At 31.9% G+C, this 21,288-nt stretch overlaps 3 protein-coding genes across 6 annotated transcripts; 2 read left to right on the top strand and 1 right to left on the bottom strand.

Moving 5' to 3' along the window:
* The first annotated feature begins 1,510 nt into the window (after positions 1-1,510).
* LOC143075696 (serine/arginine-rich splicing factor 1-like) lies at positions 1,511-7,733 on the top strand. 4 transcript variants are annotated; one of them, XR_012978387.1, is made up of 6 exons: positions 1,511-1,759; positions 2,193-2,473; positions 4,776-4,948; positions 5,254-5,414; positions 6,311-6,389; positions 7,102-7,733. XR_012978387.1 is itself a non-coding variant. In XM_076251241.1 (5 exons), exons 1-4 carry the CDS (start codon positions 1,587-1,589, stop codon positions 5,398-5,400), a joined length of 774 nt encoding a protein of 257 aa, XP_076107356.1. In that variant the 5' UTR covers positions 1,511-1,586; the 3' UTR covers positions 5,401-5,414; positions 6,311-6,487. The 4 variants fall into 4 exon arrangements, 2 of the variants coding, with proteins under 2 accessions (XP_076107356.1, XP_076107355.1); XR_012978386.1 differs by having other exon boundaries at positions 5,254-5,429; XM_076251241.1 differs by lacking the exon at positions 7,102-7,733 and having other exon boundaries at positions 6,311-6,487.
* Positions 7,734-10,983: 3,250 nt separating this feature from the next.
* Positions 10,984-18,075, bottom strand: LOC143075693 (glutamyl-tRNA(Gln) amidotransferase subunit C, mitochondrial-like). The gene is made up of 4 exons (XM_076251236.1): positions 17,959-18,075; positions 15,266-15,486; positions 11,966-12,069; positions 10,984-11,178 (listed from the first exon to the last, which is right to left on the bottom strand). The coding sequence occupies exons 1-4, from the start codon at positions 18,031-18,033 to the stop codon at positions 11,120-11,122; spliced, it is 459 nt and encodes a 152-aa protein (XP_076107351.1). The 5' UTR covers positions 18,034-18,075; the 3' UTR covers positions 10,984-11,119.
* On the top strand, positions 18,061-19,897 carry LOC143075694 (TP53-regulated inhibitor of apoptosis 1-like). Its single transcript, XM_076251237.1, has 2 exons — positions 18,061-18,228; positions 19,619-19,897. The coding sequence occupies exons 1-2, from the start codon at positions 18,085-18,087 to the stop codon at positions 19,700-19,702; spliced, it is 228 nt and encodes a 75-aa protein (XP_076107352.1). The 5' UTR covers positions 18,061-18,084; the 3' UTR covers positions 19,703-19,897.
* Positions 19,898-21,288: the final 1,391 nt, after the last annotated feature.

Genomic DNA, 21,288 nt, shown 5'->3' with positions numbered 1-21,288 from the left:
GAGGCCCCTCATGGGGGGGTCCTAGTAATCACATAATCACCATTTTTTTGCCAATATAATCACATAATCATTAAATATTTGCTTATCTTTAGTAATCAAATAATCATAAACTAAAAATACAGTCCTAGGTAATCAAATAATCATGAAATATTTGGCTTAATAATCAAATAATCATTAAAAAAACGGCCAAGTAATCACATAATCAAAAACCCCATGAGGGCCCTCACTATCCTCCTTTAAGAGTAGACTAGGCCGACAGACATGTCAACCAATCCATCTGTCTGTAGGACTAGACTACTTCGAAAGAAGTAGTATTATTATACCTTACATGACCTAAATCTCAGACCTAACCTAATAATGAATTCACGGTTCAGCTAACAAGTAAGCTAACCAAGTTTTCTGTCACAGAATGGAAGTTCCTTCATAATAGTAGTGTCACTTCCATGATTGACCATCTTCAATGGAAGTCACCTTACATGACCTAAATCTCAGACCTAACCTAATAATGAATTCACGGTTCAGCTAACAAGTAAGCTAACCAAGTTTTCTGTCACAGAATGGAAGTTCCTTCATAATAGTAGTGTCACTTCCATGATTGACCATCTTCAATGGAAGTCACTTGAAACTCGCAGAAACATCAATCGAGTCACTATGCTTTACAAAATCTCACACCATCTCATTGCAGTAGACTCAACCCTTTACCTTTTACCACAGCCAGTCAAAAACACCAGATTCACTAAATTAATGATCACTAATTCATTACAATACCAAACATTTAGCACAAGAACAGACTACTTCAAGTACAGCTTTTTTCCATTCACAGTTGTACTGTGGAACTCACTCCCACAAAACGTCATCAGTGTTAACTCCCTGGATCAGTTTAAAATACTGATCCAGAGTCAGTATATTTAGATATCTAACCTGTTTGTAAATAATGTAAATGCGTTAATTTTTGTTTTGTTTTTGCACAATTTCTTTTGGGAATTATTGCACAAAATTAGTTATTATATTTTATTAAGTGTCTGTTTGCGATGCGCCGACGTATAGTCATCAATGTGCTGATGGATCGTCGTATGATGTAGATGTAGATGAATATATTAAGTTCCAAAAGGAAAAAATATTCTGGAACATAATTTCCAAAGGAATAAATATTACAGTATATGTTCCTAACGGAATAAATGGTAAAGAATATTTGTGCCAACAGGAATAGATATTATTGCAATATCTATAACAAAGTTTCCATTGCCATTGGAACTTCTGTTAGGTGGAACAAATATACGTATATCCTTACCCTACACACTCAATGCAATCGGCTGTAATAAATGAATTATAAATATTAAAAAAAAATACAGGATTTTTATTTATATAAAACAAGGATTTGTATAGTAAGAACTTACTATACAAATCCTTGTAAGTTGTATAAAAGTAGTCACTTTATGATATAAAGTACGTTGTGGTGCTTTTATTTTTACAATATGAATGAGGAAGTTAGTCTTGATCACTTATCCTGCCTCGTTTTGGAAACCAACGCTATCTTTCTTCGCCATTTTTCACAACACGTCAGCCTTAGGAAAAGAAAACGAAGCATGTCTTACGGACGACCATCAAATGATTCCAGAATTTATGTTGGCAATCTCCCTCCTGATATAAGAGCTAGAGACATTGAAGATTTATTTTATAAATTTGGACGAATTAACTTTGTTGACTTGAAAACAAGACGAGGGCCCCCTTTTGCCTTTGTTGAATTTGAGGACCCACGGTAAACACTTTGTTTTTAGTTTATTATATTTTAAAACTGTCAATATTTGTTCTTTGGTGGTAAACCTGCTTGTGTTGTGGCTGTGCTCATAGCCATATTTGCAACATATAAAACTGAGTAAGAGAGTAATATTTACTAATAATCACAGGCAACAGGCACTTGTTTCTATCCATGAAGGTATTGACTACTGTAGGAATTCTTACTGTCAGTCGTCAAACAGTCATTTTAGGCATCAGTTGGCGTCATTGGTTAATTTTACCGTGATTCATTCGAAATATCCTTTTAAATCGTGAATCGTGAGGTCTCATAAAATTATCGTTAACTCAATTGGTCAAAATTTGTCATAGCAGACCTTCCATCTAAACATGAAACCCTAGAAAATTGCAACACTGCATAAATGTATTTACAATTGCAAGTTTTATCTGTTTTGCAGCGATGCTGATGATGCAGTTGTGCAGCGAGATGGTTACAACTACGATGGCTACACTTTGAGAGTAGAATTCCCCAGAGGTGGAGGCAGTGGTGGTGGTCCTGATGGCGGAGGTGGTGGTGGTGGAGGAGGATACAGAGGAGGAGGTGGTGGTGGTGGTGGACGAGGATATGGAGGAGGTGGTGGCGGTAGAGGAAGAGGTGGATTTGGAGGGGGTGGTGGTGGTGGAGGAGGAAGAGGTGGTCCACCATCAAGGAGGTCAGAGTACAGAGTTCTTGTGTCAGGTAGGTACATTTTATATAAAAAAGTGATATAAAAAGGAAGATGTGGTATGATTGCCAATGAGACAACTCTTCACAAGAGACCTAAGGACACAGAAATAATTAACAACTTGAGGTCACTGTAAAAACTTCAACAATGAGCAATGAGACAACTCTTCACAAGAGACCAAATGAAAGAGAAATTAACAACTACAGGTACAACCTTCAACAATGAGCAAAACCCATACCACATGGCACATCGAAATGATAAATGTAAAACAATTATAAGGAGAAAACTATTGACTGCATGTTATGGAAGATGAAAAACCGTCAACATTGCAAATATTTAAATGGTTGTGTGCTATATCGTCATGATTTAAACATTTATGTTTTTGAAACAACAATTAGTGAAGCAGTGATGTCACTAAGTTTTGAAGAAGCAGGCTGAATTTCTAAAATAGGCGGCAAGTACATGCGGACGGCGAAGCCGTTCGCGTCGACGAGCTTGCTCGTCGCTACTATGGCGGGGGGTCTGGGGCCCGCTCAAGGGCCCCAGGATTTTTTTTTTAAATGGTGCAAAATCCTGCATTCTGGGGGTGTCCTAGACCCTTATTCAGACCTCTGAAAACATCATTTTTTACTGAAGATAATGTAAATGATTAACTAAAATTAGCAACATGATGGGTAAATTTTCTGTACATGTGATCACATCATTGATCATCTTGATGGACCAATATATATTTTTGTGCATTTTCCTGCAGGTTGACTGCTAGTAAATATTTTTGAACTGAAAGAATCCAAAAATCTTAGTTTGAATAGAAACATATTGTCTCTGGTTTGAATTATCACTTGAATAATTTAGTTTTAAATGAAAATTGTAATTGTGACATTGAGAACATTATGTTTTAATTTTATATTAAAAAAGTGTTGGTTTTGTTTTTACAAAATTAAAAACAATATTCACTGACTAGTAGTCAGCTGGAGCTTCGATTTCAAAGTTAAAACTGTTACAGAGGTACTATATTTTATAAAATCGTATGCTATCCCAAGGACGTATAACTAACATAATAATTATACGTCCTTGGCTATCCCCAAAAAGATTTGAAAATTTAGACTAAAATTCCTGCATTCTGAGCATACCTGAGAGTGATTTAGATGCTTGGGAAAATGTTAATTTTGTCTTATTTTTGTTGTTGACTTCAATCACATTGATTTTTTTTTTAATGAGAATCCGTAGTCCTGGCAAGGCTAATCTATATTATATTTTTTTCTTGGAAGGTGTCTTTTGTAAGACAACTAAGGAAGTCTGTTCTTGAATATATGTAAATAATACACTGAAATTATAGGTGAAATATTATAATTTTATTTCAAAAATAATCGAATTTATTAAATATCTTGATCGATTTATTTGCGTACGTACTTAGTGACAAATGACCCCCTTTTTTTCCCATATAAGACTTGTACACGTATTTCAAACATGTTGTCAAGCTATGTCGTTTTATTTTCTCTTATTTGTTAACTGTTCAGTAATCAGTAAACTAAAATCCTTTTGAACTACAAAAGATATTTTTAAAAATTATTTGTGGTCGACAATATTCTACTTTCGTTATTGACCTTCATTCTCTGGACACCACGTGGTAGTGGGCTTTGAAATGTGAACTTCAAAAGGTGCTGTTTTCCAGATTCTTGACAACATTATATATTATGCTTTCTTTTATTTGACTGATATATTAATTTCCATAACATGCTATTGTCATCTTTGACTTATTCCTTCTCTTGAAGCAAAAACCAAACAGGGTCATAATGTCCATCGGAACGTCTCTCTTTTTATCCTTGCAAACATTACAATACTTACCGACTTTAAATAGACGACCAATCAGCGGACTGCATTTACGTGAACTATATTTAGTCAAAGGTAAACACTGATTTACATCCTTGTTTATCGCGACTTTAATCGTGGAAGCTGATGCATTGAACAATTATTTTTTAATATTAACCTGATTATCTTTTTTATCTTATTAATTTTTTTTACTCATGCAAAAATAGCCGGCGGGAAAAGGACAATAACCGGCGAAAATCGCCGGCTGCCGGCTTCTAACGACATCACTGTGAAGCTATAACAGATTTTACAGATAAAGAAAATGTACACTTAGATATGAACTGAAAACAAAATGAAGTAGTATATATAAATTGATTAGGATATTAGGTTCTTTTATTGAAATGCAGACAAAAAATCCTTTAACACAGAAAGTGTTCCTCAATTAATAGACAAATCATAGACCAGTCATTCGGGTTAACACTAATTCTATGCTCAATTTCTTTTTAGGTTTACCACCATCTGGAAGCTGGCAGGATTTGAAGGATCACATGAGAGAGGCTGGTGATGTGTGTTATGCAGATGTTTACAAAGATGGAACTGGTGTTGTTGAATTTTTACGTAAAGAAGATATGAAATATGCAGTCAGAAAGTTAGATGATTCAAAGTTCAGATCACATGAGGTATGAAAATAGATGGAAGAATATGAAGACGTCACAAAGACTGATTATTTATTAATTAAAGTAAAAATGTTGAGATTAAGTCTGATTACATTTACAAAGATAGTTCAAGGCTTTGAAAAATGTATCAACCAGACAGAAACATGAATAAAACCACCCTTAATTGACATCTTTTTGAATTTTCTTAGTAAGATTGCATTACATTTATCATTTGTGCTTGACAACAGCGTGAGGTAAGCATTGAACAAGCATTAGATTGAGATTGTCATGTGACAGATTTAACTGAATGGATTTTTGTGTTTTTACAGGGTGAAGTGTCATATGTAAGAGTGAAAGAAGATTACAGAGGAGGAAGGTCAAGATCACGAAGCAGGAGCAATTCACCACGGAGATCAAGGGCATCACCACGGTACTCTCCACCTCCACGACAATCACGATCATCTTCTAAATCCTAGGACTGCAGTAATTGGTAGACAACTACAATGTATATACAACAGCCTAGAGGCTGTAAAATCTTTAAATTTTCTTGGCTTCTTGCATGATTAAGAAATGAAATTTTTATTAATTTTTTTGTTCGGATTGCACATCAAAAAGTAATAATGAATAAATTTTTCAAAACATACTTTCATCCAAGGACTGAAGAATAACATTTATAGACCGTTAAAGTTGTTAAATGAATCTGTAAATAGTTTCTCCTTAGTATTGGTTGCCACTAGTATTACACAAGACTTGCACGATATAAACTTTATTTCAGAATCTTAATAATTTGAAATCTCAATATCACAATTAATGTTGCTTAATTCTCCTTTACCGTTCAAACATTATACAAGAAATATTTATTATAAAATCTTTTATGAAATAAATCATCATATTTGAAAATAACAAACAGGATTATAATTTTTTTTAAACTTTACACTCATAGAAAAGCACATTTAAATCGTGATTTATTGGGTTTTTTGGTTTTAGTGGTACTAGATTAAAAAAACAATTTAAATAAGAATAAGAGCACACACTTTTTTTGTTTTGATTGATAATAATTTTGTGTTAGGTATGAAGAACATTGTAAATAATTAAATGGAAATGATGTGAAGTCACAACTACTTGTTTGATGTTAAATTTTGTTTTATTATTATTGGTTGGGTAATAATTTTTGAGATTATTGCTGACTCCTTAAGGTGTTGACATGATATACATTTCCTATAATAGAGCTAGCTGTACATAATATTTGTCAAAAACATGAAAGTTCATATCTAGAAAAAATACAATTTTTCCTCAATCAATTAAAATTTGTAGCCTCATAAATAAGTTAATCCGCAGTAGCCTTTTATATTAGAGTGAAATAACCATATGACTATTATTTTGCAGGTACTAAAGCAGCCTTCAAACAGAAGAATGGTGAATAGATCTCCAGCAATTATCATCTATCGTATCAGAGGACTATATGGTATGCATGTTATACATTGCATATCGTCGTTTTAGATTTTATCATGAACACATTTTGTACAGAAATTCATTGACTCAATAAATTCATTTGTATATATATTAACATGTCATTTAGTTTTAATAAGCTCTTTTTTAATGTATTTACATTTATCATTGAGGGGTGAAATTTTATTTCATATGAAAGAGGGTAGCTACAGAATTACAGATTGGTTAAAAAATTATGAAAGGGGAGGGGGTTAAGTAAATATATTCAGTAAAATTTTGATATCGATCATGGAAATATTTTATAAAACCATTTAATTATATGCAATCATAAGTGGACATTTAACTTTGATTTCAGTTATTCAACCTCATTAGTAACAGGTATTAAACATTTTTTTACATCAAGTTTTATTGAAATGCTGTCTATCAATAACTGTTTTAAAAATAACTTGTAAAAATTAATTCTGAATGAAGAAAAATTTAAATATCATTTAGATAAGTTAGAGTAAATTTCAAGTTTTTCATTTAGAGATATTGTGAGAGAAATTTCAAGATTACCATTTGTAGACATTTAAAACTTAGACAAAATTTCTAAAATACTGCTGATGTTTGTATTGTGTAACTATCAGAAAATGCACTGATCAGAAATGAACGGTTTCTCAAGACTAGTACATTGTTTGTCTTACAATAAGATAGCACAACTAACCTTTGTATTTTTGTTGCTTCTTAAGGTATATGGTGGGAAGGAGCAGGGATCCAAACAATCGGCTCTTGTCTCGGAATATAATTTTGGATCACTGATTAGGATTTGGATGTGCGTCTTCCGTCCTGGATACACATGGATTGTCTCCCTTGTGCATTTTCAAACTTCTTAATTTCTGAAAAATCTTATTCGTTTGATTTAAAGAATTAATTTTTTAAATCAAAATTTTCTTATTTCATATGAAAAAATTGTTTTAATTAAATCGATAATGAGATATAAAGTCACTTAAAAAATGTTTTTCATATTTTGAGTAAAGAATTTTATTTTATCAGTAAAAAAGCTGTGAATTCTCACGAGCAATGTTTGAAAATGCACCGAGCACATTTCTGGATTAGGAAATAAGCACATCCTGAATCAAGATTAAAAAGCATTATACTTGGATAATATGAGATAAAAAGAGGACCCGATCGGAATTAAAAAAAAAGGATAGGAAATACCCTAACATTGAAAGGGTCGGAATTCAAATTAATACATCTGAAAGTTTGGATCAATCGTAATTTGGATAAATTTCTGGACCTTTTTGGATCATTATAAGGATCAAGTATTTAGAAAATTATCAGGAAATCCTTTTTTGATTATACTTGGTAATATGAGATAAAAGAGGACCCATCAGGAATTAAAAAAAGAAAAAGGAAACACCCTTACATAGAAAAGGACCGAATTCAATTATTACACCTGCATATTTGGATCAGTCATATTTTGGATAAATCTCTGGATCTTTTTGGATCAATCGTAATTTGGATAAATTTCTGGACCTTTTTGGATCATTAAGGAATTCTTTAGAAAATTATCAGGAAAATCTGGAAAAGTCATTTGGAATTTCAGTCTTGGGGATAAAAGAAAAAGGATACTCCTATTGGGAGTCTTGGAAACAGATAGGAATCAAGATCCGATGTCAAGGAATCCGCAGGATTGAAGGGTAAAATCGTCTTAATTTTTTTTACAAAGTTTGAATCCTTGGAAAAAAAGTCTTGAAGTTTTTTTTATTTTTGGCTAATTTTCCTATTGAAAATGAAAGATTTAGTGCTAGAATATTATATTAATATCCTACTTTTTACAGGTAATGTTCAGACTATAATGTGAAATGCATTGATTTTAACTGTGATGATTGTGACAATAAAAAATGAAATATATATTTTAGTTGTTGTTTACAGAAAAGGAAATGGTGGACAATATTTATAAGGTCATGGATGCAGGTGCTATAAACTCCAATCTTCAATTTTGCAATATTCTAGAATGCTTCCAAATCTGGATGAACTTCTTTAAAAATTAGAATGGATTATGATTGCCAATGAGACAACTCTCCGTCTTGAGTTAAAAATGACTAGGACATATAAAAATTTTCAAGTTTAAAAAAAAATAACAGCCTGATTTATGTGCGAAACAGAAAGCATTTTTTTTTTGCTCACCTCGTTCAAAGGGCCATTGGTTATATTGTCAACAATTTATCAAATTTTGTGATTGGGTCTTGCTATTAAAGTTGATTCACTAATAGTTAGTCCCTGATATTCAGAAAACTGGAGTTTGCACTAGTTGTTCCATGAATATCATAAATTTGACATTGTACTTTTAGTCTTGGTTTATCGACTTTAAATCTTTTGCATAGTGACAGTTCAGATGTGTTTAAGTTTATGATTTTGCTATTTTATGAAGGACTTTCTGTCTTGAATTTTTATCTGGTTTGAAGTTTCTTTTCACATATTAAAAATGAAAGCATTGGAAAAAACACGGAGTCAACAGTTGACCTTTTCATTTGGCAAAAACTTAAGTATATGTTTTTGAATTTAAGTCCTATAAAAGTCAGATGAGGTATGACTGTTAATGAGACCAAATGATGTAGGATGTAGAAGTTTGACAACTTATGGGAGACCTCATGTTGATGCACACAGATCCAGGTAAGTGAAGTCGTGAAAGGAAATAACCAGTTACCTTATTGTTAATCAACTGTCCAACTACTTTAAGGTGATCATTATGACAAATTGGGGACTTTGTATTTAAAAATACTGAATATCAAAAACTAGTATTTTCCCTTCAATTGACTGGCATGTTTCACTCGAAAGAAGACATTTCCTTAACATTAGGATTGGACAAAACCAGGGACTTTCCAGTCCCAGTTGACGAATATAATTAATATTTATAAACATGCCATCCAGCAACAAGGGAAATTTTATGATGATTTCTTTTCACTTGAGACCAGTTTAAATAAAACATTGTATACCTACATATGCTAAATGAAAATTTGAGGTACTACAGCTAGATGTTATGACCAATTTTCATCGCTAAAATTCAATGACTTGTCAGATATATTTGGTGTGTTGAATGTTTGTGTGTTCCTGCTGCAGTGGAAGTGACATTAATTTTAATCCTGGTTGTCTACATCTCAAATTTCCTTTAACTATAACCCAAGCAACAAAGTTGTGAAGGATATAATGTTTTTTTACCCATCCGTCGGCAGTCCCATAGTCCTGTTCTTGTCATCACCACTCTGAAACCTTGACGTAATTTCATGGAACTTTGTAGATAATAAGTACATACTATGTAGATGTGCATATCGACAGGTAATTATTCATTTTTTTCTAGGAGTTATGCCCCTTTTACTTTGAATTTTGGCCTAATAATACTACTGCAAATTTGTCATTGCAACTTCTCTGAAACCACACAAGAAAATTTCATGAAACTTTGTATATAATAAGGACATACTGTTTAAAAGTGCATATCAGCAGGAAATTACTTATTTGTTGACCTTTACAAATGGAAAACCTGCTGAATATTTTCTCTCGCATCCTCTCACAAGTTTGCCTCAACCAAATTTTATGAAAACTATACACAATGCTTATCACAAAATACAGATCAATTTTAAATTTGGGTAGAACTACTGTTACTGTTCTAGAGTCTTGTCCCTTTACAAATGGAAAAATTGCTGAATTTTTCTTTGCCAATCTCTAATTTCAGTTTGCCAAATTTCAATACATAATTTATTATTACTTGTTACCTTAAACTTGGATACTGTACAAATGTAGAAAGCATCACTTTATCTGTTCTTGAGGAATGTCCCTTTATTCATTATATGCAAGTGGGGGCATCATCTGTGTCCCATGGTCACATTCCCCATTATTTTTTGTTATGTCTGTTGAAAGGGTTCATATGACCTTGACCCCACTTTTATGGTTCCATGGTATATGTTTAGAACATATCTATCTTTTGATCTGACCTCATTTATTTTACATGGATTTTTGGTCTTAATTAATTTTCATGATTAAATGTTTCTCGGATACAATTGGTAATTGGGTAAACTGTATTGGTTGTATAGAAGGTTTGCTTGGTGTGCATGTTTCTCTGACAGGGTTGTTTCAACCTTGGCCTCATCTTCTATGATTCATTGTCAACTGAGATTTTGGTGATTTATGAACTTTTGCTGATGACTTATGTTATACATGTACAATGTATTCTATTATTGCTTGCTTGACTAGACTAGACCCAGTGAAAAAGGGATTCTGAAGGACAATCAAGAAGGGGAGCCACATATGTAGGCCAAGACCTCATCACTGACAGTTCACATACACACTTGCTTAATGGCAGTAGTGTGCCAGATGAATTCTCAATGAAAACAAAGCAGCAATGTTTCTCAACTCATACTGGTATATTTGTTTACTGGTTGTATGTACCAAATCGTTTTTCTAAAGTTAGGATTGTTTATGATGTCCTGTATGTGATCATTATTCGTATATTAATAAACATATTTCATAAAATGAAAAAAAGGTTGCATGGATTCACTTTGGAAACAAAACGCAAAATTCATAAAATAATGTCAGATATTTAATTATCAATTATGTTTTATGCAAATATGCATAACAAGATGAATATGAAATATGACACAGCAAGCTGGACAATATCAACATAGGATGGCAGACTTCATCAACTCTGTAAACTGCAGACACTGCATGTTACTGTTGACATTACGTCAGGTTTTATCATTTGTAGTCTTATCAGCTTCCATTTGAATTGCTTCCATAGTCTCTCTCTTTTGTCTTCAGTGGAATATTTCCTTAAATGGAGATCAAGAGTTATACATGTAATGACTTGTAATATTGTTAACAGTTCTTTCATAGTAAGGTTTATACTTGTATTGTCTTTCATCATGCTGAATTCATCTAAATGTATTTGTACAGTACTATACAATTTAATATTTGCTAACAGAATTTTTTGTTAAATATCAGTAACATGTGACTTTCACTTAACTGATGACAGTCATTTGTTGGATGTATGATTAGCAACCAAAAGTCAGAAAGAAGCTAGGTCATTTAAACCGCCTTTATTTGTGTTTGATAATCAAGAAAAAAAGTAAGGAAAGTCATTAAAAATTTTTGGTCCATCATGTCCATGTTTCCTTCAAAACTCTTGTGAGCTCTGCTGTTTCTGAATAACTGCATGATTGTACCATTTTATTTCTGGACAACTGTATTGAAAATATAAGATTTTTCCATGATGCCCTTTATCTGTATGAATGAATCATTCCAGTTGATTTCTGAGTAATTTAATGTTTCAGGGTGATTTCTTAATAATTCCTCTGATTTTTATGCCCTACTAAAGGGGATTATGTTTTTCAGTCTGAGTTGTGTGTCTGATCGTTCGTCTGTCTGTCCTTCTTCAGGTTAAAGTTTATGATGAAGTTGAAGTTCAATATGCACTATGATATGCTCTTTCTAATTTTAAAGCCAAATAAAGAGTTTTGACCCCCCAATTTCATGGTCCACTGAACATAAGAAATAAAAGTGTGAGTGGAGTATATGTACTATGGACACATTCTTGTTAAAGATCTATGTTCATCATACCTGGTGGAGCAACAAAGTAATCCTCTATTGTTTTAACAGCATTACTTAGAACCTCTGGTTTACACTTCCCATCTGTAACTTTATCTTCTCTCAAATACAGCATCCTGTCGAACAGAAAATCATAATATATTTATGTGAATAACTCTTATTTACGAAAAAACTTGGCATAGCTCATTAGACCCTTGTGGTGAGATGACCTTAAAATAGCTAATTTCACTTTTTTAAATTGTTACATTCAGTCCTAGAAATCTTCAAAGATTGGGAACCTGATAAATTAAATCTTAAATTTTGCAAAAATATTGGAGTTATATCAGAGCTAGGTAGATTTCCTTTATATATTAACATAGTAATTCAAATGTTTATGTATTGGCACCACCTTGAAAACTCGCCCACTGATCTCTTAAGTGATGCTTATATTGAAAGCTCCTCTGATAAAGCTGTGGCTAATCAAACATGGTATGCAAACATAAAGTTTCTTAGTGAAAAATTTAGCACTTTGTAAAAAAACTCAGTAAAAATAATTTCAAAATTTTACTTAGAAAATGTATCAAACTGATTTTTTAACATATTAGAGCCATCAAAAAGATTTAAAAAAAAAATATGATCACAGTAAATGGAGCAACTACTTTAAATTTAAACAAAAATTCACTTTTGAAGATTACTTCAATATTAAGAACAGAGATAAGAGAGTTATACTAACTAGATTTAGAATAAGCTATCATTGTCTCTGCATAGAGAGAGGCCATTACGAACGAAAAATTGATGAACATGGAAAAAATATTACACTGTCAAGATCAGAGAGAACATGCCAGTTTGGTTCAATGAACTCAGTTGAAGATGAAGAACATTTTTTATTTAAATGTACCCTTTATAATAAGGAAAGAAAAACCTTTCTGGATGAACTCTTTACAAAATACCCATATTTATCCCAAATATCTGATAGTAATCTGCTTATTTGGTTCATGTCAAACGATAGCCTTGATTTTAACTCTAAATTATGTGAATAGCTATCCTCATTTTACACATTGAAAAACTAAATATTTGCTTAACTGAAACTTATAAAACTTATTTATATTCTTCACCAGTTCATTGTCACATTATACTTGAATTGTTTTTTTGTTTTTTTTCTTTTCTGGGCAGTAAGAGTTATCCTTCGTTCCATATATACAATGTAGGCAACTGACTCTTCTCGTAAAAAAAAAGATAAAAATACATTTGTGTCTGTATTTTTATCTGTATTTTATTTTTCATTTACATGTTGTACTGTTAAATCAATCATCCTTAATCAGAACGATAGTTGTATGTGTGAGTGTATGCGAGTGGGAGAGAAAGGCTTTTTTATTTTTACTTTATGTGATTACATGCTTGTTATGAGGCCCTATGATTAGGAAATAAAATATCTTTATCTTTATCTTATAAAGCACCGATTATTTATCTCTTGTGGGATGTGTTTTTTTCTTGACAAACTTTACTTGGGGACCTTATTTTCAACGGAAGGAAATATTTTCTATTCCTTTTTTGAAAGAAAAAAGAAATTACATTTTCAAGAAAAATGGAATCAGAACAATTGATTTTTAAAGCAGCCTGTCCCAAAAGATGAATGTATGGTCACCGTTGGTGCGTGCCTTCGTGACATTCACAGCTCCAGTCAGCACGGATATAACTTGTCACAATATTTGGAAGTCCATGAGTGAGTTAAAAAGACACTGAACATAATGTGATGATCACATCTCATTAAATTTGACAGTCAGTAAAAAAATAACCACAGAAGGCACAGATGTAAAGGAAAAGAATACCATAAGTGTAATTAAAAATTAATGAAAAATGTAGCCACAAAAACCACAGAAAATGTATAAATATGTATTTTCATGTATATTTTTGTACATGTGTGGTCAAAAGTTACACAGGAAGTGTTAGTGTCTACCTTTTAAAAATATATGAATAAATTATGTATGTAGCAACGAGGCATAGGTTTGTTATGTCGACTGTTAAACCAAAATTGATGCAAATATCTGAAAAAGGACTATTAATTGTCACTTCTGTAACATACAGACTTAATAAATTACATGTTTATTTAAAATATAGTTAAAAATAACTTGATCTTTTATAGTTCCAAAAGGATACAAAGCTTATGTACTTGTACATTTATGATCTCTTTTTAGAACTATGACCCATCCAATATGTTTACCATTAGTTCTAAAATAGACACCAGACAAGAAAATTGTAAAAAATATTACAAGAAACAAGACAACTATAAGTTTGCTTAATGGGACTTAATTTTTTTTTTAATGTTACTTGAGAATGTTTTAATATTGTGCTAAAAACAAAATTGATATGCAATAACATTTTGTACATGTATTATCAACCACCACAAGCAATAATTATATGAAGCCTTCAAGGTCCTAATTGTACCCCATTTTTTCATATGAATCACCAAAAAATATTTCCTAAGTTCTTTAGTCCTTTGACAGATCTGAAGAGCTTATGCTCATAATTGTTCCTTCTGAATTATTCTTAATTGAAAATATATTTATATACCTTTTAGCAACTTATTGACTAGAACATAAGATTTTTGTTCAAATCAGTGAACATGAATTTGACAGCTATTATCAATTTTCATCTAAAATTTTAAACCTCACGGGAAGTTGAACAAGTCGTCTGAAACTTTACCGATTTAAGATTTTATTACCGAAAACTTTAGCACCACGGAGAAGGATTATACATCGCGGCAAGAACGATACCACCGCGGCAGAAAATTATACATCGCAGGCCCGTGGTCCTTTAAGGGCCTGGGGAAAACACTGGAAGGTCCTAATTGTACCCCATTTTTTCATGTGAATCACCAAAAAATATTTCCTAAGTTCTTTAGTCCTTTGACAGATCTGAAGAGCTTATGCTCATAATTGTTCCTTCTGAATTATTCTTAATTGAAAATATATTTATATACCTTTTAGCATTTAAATTTATTGACTATCTTCATCTAGAACATGAGATTTTTGTTTAAATCAGTGAACATGAATTTGACAGCTATAAACGTCCCTTTATTCAGATTAAGTCTGTGTTATAATTGGTTATATATCGGGGCTCCAGTAGGGTAATCTAAGGTCAAAAGGTCACCATTAAGAAAATTTTAAAATAGGTGATTTTTAACAAGTTTTAAGGTGAAGGGTAATTTTAAATGAGAGGTCCGGTCCCAAGGAGGCGTTCCAAACTCCCTGAGATTGCAGGCCAGATTTTTTTCATGTTTGAGCCATGTGTATAGATTCTGTGCAAGCATTTCAAGCTCATTCTAAGATTTACCTGTCTTCTAATACAGATTCCATGGGTTTAATTCCATCTGTGTTGACCATATGTAATTTATTAGCTGATTCTATAGCTTTTGACAACCTCTCAATCCCTGCCTGATTGTTAAACTCAACCAAGGAAACCCTTTCTAAATGGTTTATCATCTCTTGATCTATTTGTGGAACATTGGGAATTCTTGTGTGGTCCACTTCTTCCCATACTGGTGTCTTTGGGACCTGTAAATGAATAATAGCCCCTAGTGAAATATGAAGTTTGATATTTATATGTTACTAAGAGGGGCAATGGTAACAACAATAATTTGCAAGGAGTACATGTAAAAGTTTTGCAAAAAGTTTTTTCCAATCTTTGGTGAGAGAAAATAAGGTTGACTGCAATTTCATGAATTTAGAGCTATACTTTTTGTAGTAATATGTATCGTGTATCATTTACATTAAAAAGTGATAATTTGAACATATAAAAAGAATCTTCATTTGAGGAGATATTCACTATTTCATGTTTGAGCAGGCAGAGGCAAAAATTATATATATAGAAACAGTAAGAAAAGATTTTTTGGAAATTTATCAAGAATCAGAACAAAATTAATTGTTTAAAAAAAATTGCTTATTCAGACAAACCCTTGCTTGCTTGCCCTCAAGTGGGCGCATTGTTGATCTTGATATGGAATGGTGACACGTCAGACTGACATTACTACAGCATGCATCCATCACAGGGGCGGATCCAGCCATTTTAAAAAGGGGGGGTTCCCAACCCAGGATAAAGCGGGGGTTCCAACTATATGTCCCCATTCAAATGCATTGATCCGCCAAAAAAAAGGGGGGGTTCCAACCCCCCCGGAACCCCCCCTTCTGGATCCGCCACTGCATCATGTATTGATTTATTCAAATACCTTAGTTATACTTTATATTAATACTGTTTAAATTTGCCTTATAATCAAAATATTTTTTTTAATGAAAATCATGATCTCAGGTTACATTTGGCATCCCCAAAAAAACCCATGGTGGTTAGAGAGGATTTTTAGATGGGGTATGTGTTATGGGATTAAAGAATTTGTGAAATCTGTAAAAGTGGCGAAATTGAAAATGAACAGCACATGCTGCTACACTGCAGAGGTTACTCCAGTATTAGAGAGACTTTTGTATTAAAAATGTTCAAAATTACAGGAAAAAATATAACCACATTGTGTGATAAAAATAAAATAAATCTTATACTTAATAATACATCTTATACAGCACTGAAATTATCTTCCTCTTTCGTAACAAATTGTTTAAATGCAAGAAGTAATCTATTGCAATAGCTTTTCATTATACCTTTAATCTTTTATTCACATATAATTGTTTGTATTTTACTACCATGTATTGCAAATTGTTTATCCATTCGGTCATTACCTTTTATTGTAAATGCGTTTGTGCCAATAAAATATTGTCTATTGTCTTAAAATCATAAGAAACCTCAAATCAAAAAAAATAATGCACATGTTTTTTTATAACTCAATCATGTCAATAGATAGTTTTCATTATAAAACTTATGTACACATACTTTTTTCTGAAGAAAATTCTTTAATTTATTCATATTAAGAAGAAGTTTACTTTATTTTAATTGCTTCCTTCCAGGAAGCAATTCCCCCGACATATTTTCCGTATGCAAAGTGACCTCAGTGTGACCTATCTCGTAAAAATCCAGTGATCACAATATGCATGGATGTCCTTAAAATAAACTATTATCTGAATTTACATGTTAAACACGTGCTCAATTTCCATGCTTTCTAGTTGATTTTTTGTCGATTGTTGACAAACAGGTGACAATCATTAAACTAAGGCTTCAAAACACAAACTTTAATTACCTGCCATATTTTCACAACAACACTGACCTATTGAGAAAAAAAATTGACAACTCAAGTATACGAAATTTACACGACAAAAATGATAAATTCGTGCACAGAAGATTAAGTTTATGATGTTTGTATGCATTGGTTCAAGAATTGGAAGAACATTATTTTTTACCCGTCACTCGTTTCTTATGACTTTAATAATGGTATGATGACTCTTGAGGTGGGAGAAGTGTGACATGACTGCTTCCCTTTATAGTATACAATGGTATAGGTAGGAGATACTTAGTCAGTAGTAAGTAGTTAAGCTAAGGAATTACTTCTTTAGCTCAGTTGGTTAGAACACTGCCTTGTCGCACAGAGGGACAAATTTTAGTCCCAGTTGAGCAAAGTAAATACTTGTGTATGTAGAATCAGATCAGTTTAGGGGTCCTTCGGCTGTTGTCTGCTCTATGGTTGGTGTGTTGTCTCTTTGACACATTCCCCATTTCCATTCTCAATTTTACATGTCTCTGGTTGAACAGGGACTTCCTATACTAATTAGTAAATATATATAGAAAGTCCCTTGGTTGAAGTCCCTTGGTTGAATCATGCTATCTTCATTGATATATTTTTTTAATTCAGTTTTTTGTTGTGTCTATATTATTATGTTATCTGTTTATTCTTCCTGCCATGTTTGTAATCATTCTATCAAATCATGAAATGAATATGCATTGTGCCCTAAAATAAATAACGTACTAGATTTTAACCTTTGTGAACATTTTAACATAACCACCTTGATTTTGTTATTTTACTACTTATTACAATTTCAAATTAAGGATTAGAATAGAAAAGGATCAAATGACTGCATTACAATCCACACCTTGCTACAAAAGCCATTCTTGTTTCGTGAAACTCTTTGAAAACACAGTCTGCAAGTGAGTTTTGTCAACAACATGTTTGTTTTGGATTATCTCCCTTACTACCTATTTACACTTCCTGTTAAAAAATGAACAGCATTGGCGAAGAATGCCAAGAACTAAAAGTTGCTTATGACAGTTGTTTTAACAAATGGTTTGCAGAACAATTTTTAAAGGGGAACACAAATGATCCATGTAAAGCATTGTTTGGTGTTTATCAAACTTGTGTGAAGGTAAAATGAACATAGAACGTAAAGTCTATAAAATAACTTTTAATTTGTAAATACTGCATAAAATTACATCATTCTCATACTTTAATATGATTTCTTTCAAGAGACAATGAAAAAGAAAGTCGAACAATTAGGATTCAAAAGTACCAATAATTTGATCCATTCTGCTTTAATCCAAGACAAGATCATCATACATGAAATATTTGCCACTGGTCGTTTATATGGTGTTATCCTACTGCTAGCTAATCTGCTAACATTATTATACAGTTTTGTTTCATGATATTATTGATAATAGCTGGAATATGCCAATTATTAAGTATTTGGGACTAATAAAGTGGGTTTCAGGGTTTTAAAAAAAGGGGGGCAAAATAATAATATGGGGACGGAGTCCCCTATTACAGTAGAAAATTCAATAAAAAAAAAATACGGGAAAATTTCCCGAATTTTTCATTGTACTAATGAACTCAAAATCGTTCAAATTTTTTTTGTCGTGTTTTGAAATTCTCGGACCTGCGCAGAAATGTACAATGTACTTCCTTTTTCCGGTCTCGTTTGTATGAAACTTTGAGTAAAATATATATTTATCAGTCTAGTATAAAATAGGAAGGAACGCGTAATACCAATTTCATTTTTAATAATTCCTTGATATGAAAAAACGTTACCTGATGATAGCGTTTCTTTGTTTACATTGCATATGACGTCATAATTTAAATAACGTCACAACTAAATCCCTAACAACAGAACCAAAATCGGAAACGTTACGGTATTTCTGTTTCTTTTTTTTAAACAAATATTTAAGTTACAAAAAAATAATTCACACAGACTTCGTCCCCATTTACAGGTAATGCCTGCCTCATATTAAAATAATGAGAAATTGTATGATTGCTAATGAGAAAACTGTCCAACAAAAAATGAAAGTGGATGAAAGCAATTATAGGTAAAGTATGTCCCTCAACAATGAGAAAAACCCATATCCTTTAAAATTTAGTCTGCTATAAAAAGGCCGGGACATAATATTATGAAACAATTCAATTGAGAAAACAGTGATGTAACAGCACAACAAAACAACAAACTATGAAAAATCAGTTGAAAAAGGCTTAACTCATCAGATAGATACAGAGAAAACATGGAACATAAAACACAGAATTTTCAATAACTAGTTCTAAGGAATTACAAGTATATAGATGTGGGTTTTAAAAATTCCTATTGTTTAAAAGTCCATAAACATTACAAAAATTTATTGATCATAGTAACGGATAATTCTCTTACCCATTTTTATGAGTATGAAACAAAAACAAATTTGGTATAAAGAATAGACTAGACCAATAATCATGATAATAATGAAGATTATAAATATCACAAAATTAACACAATTAAATTTATGTAATTTCAGAAAGCAATACTGGAGAAGAAACTTGATTTGGGAGAAATTGAAAAAGATGTGTTAGGAACAGACAGAGAGGAAAAAAAACCCTAAACATTTTCTGCTGTCCACTTACCAATGCTCACAACATTATACAAGACGGTATAATAACGCAGCTGAAGAAATGTATTGACTTTTTTATCAGTGTGAATGACCAATGACTGCTAGTGAACTTACATGACTTTTATGATTTGTTTTTAAAATATTTTTATTAAATTTTTATAAAAAAACAAAACCATGCAAACCATTTATACAGTATTGTTTTGTTCTTTTCAATGGTGAAAGGATTGATGTTGCAGCGGTTTTGAAAGTGATCAGGAATGAAATTCTTTCTTGTGTAAATTATCATAAGAGCATTGAGCAATACAATTCATGTACATACTAAACATTATGAATGAGGAGTTTAAAAAACATGTGATAAAAAAGTTTCTGATTAGCTGAAAGAAAAATTTATCAAACCAGGAAACTCAATATTTGAACCCTGTCCAACAACTACTACATATGGCCCGAGAACACAGTTATTGTGTAGTGCATTTATTTAAGACAATAAATTCAAATAAAAATGCTCTATCTCAAAAAGATTTTTTCAGTGAAGTGTACATTGGGACAAATAATATCAAAATTATAGAAACTTCTAACAGCTCTAACTCAAAATATTGACAATTCTGTGTTTAGGGGGACTAAAATTCAGTTTTGACAGCTTCAGATGTTCGAATTTTTTTACCTTTTTTAACTGGACCAAATCACTTCTTAAAGATTCAGCACCCAAATTATTTTTAACATGTAATAATTTCATCCCCTTACTTAATTTTTCATGCATTAAATATCAAGAAATAAATTGGGAAAGTGTAAAACCAAAAAAATGCAAGTTATACACTTATTAACTAAGGACTATATTAGACAACGAAAACCAAAGGATGATAACTGTGTCCTTGGACCATATGTGTTAATTACATATCATTCTGTCGTGATCAAGTAGATAATTTTTTTAAATTTTTACTCATTCACAAACATTTATTTCTTACTTGTTCTTGTCCACTGAAATCATTAATCTGAATATTATTGAAGCATGACCTTTGTTGCTGTTTCCTTAAGAAGTGCAGTAAGGAGGGATAATCTCAGTGTTTGGGTGTATTTTTACTCACCTATGAAAAATGGTAACTTGATACCTGACGATGCTTTTACTTGTTTAAAGGTGATGACAATAGCAGAGGCGGATTAAGGCCCTATCCTCCCCTTTCTGTGAAAAATTTGATTGGTTATTCTAGGGAATCATTGAAGCATGACCTTAGCTGGCCCCTTATTAGGCAGTCAATGGGCCTTAACTGATGAAAATTTCTGAATCCACAACTGAATGGCATAGACTAAATGTCTTGATAGTATAATAGTGCTATTTATTATTTTGATTTTGAGGTCACCATGTAAAGGGATAAGATCATGGTTCCTAAAAACAGTCTACAACTTGTGTGCAGAAATGTATAAAAAAAAACCATATAATATTTGATTGAAACCTTACTTTGAATAATGTTCACATATGATGAGAGGAAGATTTCTATTTATTTTGAGACCACTTAATCTAAAGTCCAGATCATAAAGTAAGTTTCTAAAAATAAATCTAAGCTTGCTTGCTTACAAATATA

The sequence above is a fragment of the Mytilus galloprovincialis genome, chromosome 5, assembly GCF_965363235.1.
Source record: "Mytilus galloprovincialis chromosome 5, xbMytGall1.hap1.1, whole genome shotgun sequence".
In the NCBI taxonomy this organism is placed as follows: Eukaryota; Metazoa; Mollusca; class Bivalvia; order Mytilida; family Mytilidae; genus Mytilus; species Mytilus galloprovincialis.
This window is presented reverse-complemented; position numbering and strand designations above follow the sequence as displayed.

Excerpts from the sequence above, each read along its gene's own strand:
- LOC143075696 (XM_076251241.1), top strand. The coding sequence starts at position 1,587 with ATGTCTTACGGACGACCATCAAATGATTCCAGAATTTATGTTGGCAAT. Across the intron at positions 2,474-4,775 it reads GTACAGAGTTCTTGTGTCAG|GTTTACCACCATCTGGAAGC; the intron begins GTAGGTACATTT and ends ATTTCTTTTTAG. Across the intron at positions 4,949-5,253 it reads CAAAGTTCAGATCACATGAG|GGTGAAGTGTCATATGTAAG; the intron begins GTATGAAAATAG and ends GTGTTTTTACAG.
- LOC143075693 (XM_076251236.1), bottom strand. The coding sequence starts at position 18,033 with ATGTTGTTGACAAAACTCACTTGCAGACTGTGTTTTCAAAGAGTTTCA. Across the intron at positions 15,487-17,958 it reads AGAATGGCTTTTGTAGCAAG|GTCCCAAAGACACCAGTATG; the intron begins GTGTGGATTGTA and ends ATTCATTTACAG. Across the intron at positions 11,179-11,965 it reads TTACTTTGTTGCTCCACCAG|GAAATATTCCACTGAAGACA; the intron begins GTATGATGAACA and ends TCTCCATTTAAG.
- LOC143075694 (XM_076251237.1), top strand. The coding sequence starts at position 18,085 with ATGAACAGCATTGGCGAAGAATGCCAAGAACTAAAAGTTGCTTATGAC. Across the intron at positions 18,229-19,618 it reads TTTATCAAACTTGTGTGAAG|AAAGCAATACTGGAGAAGAA; the intron begins GTAAAATGAACA and ends ATGTAATTTCAG.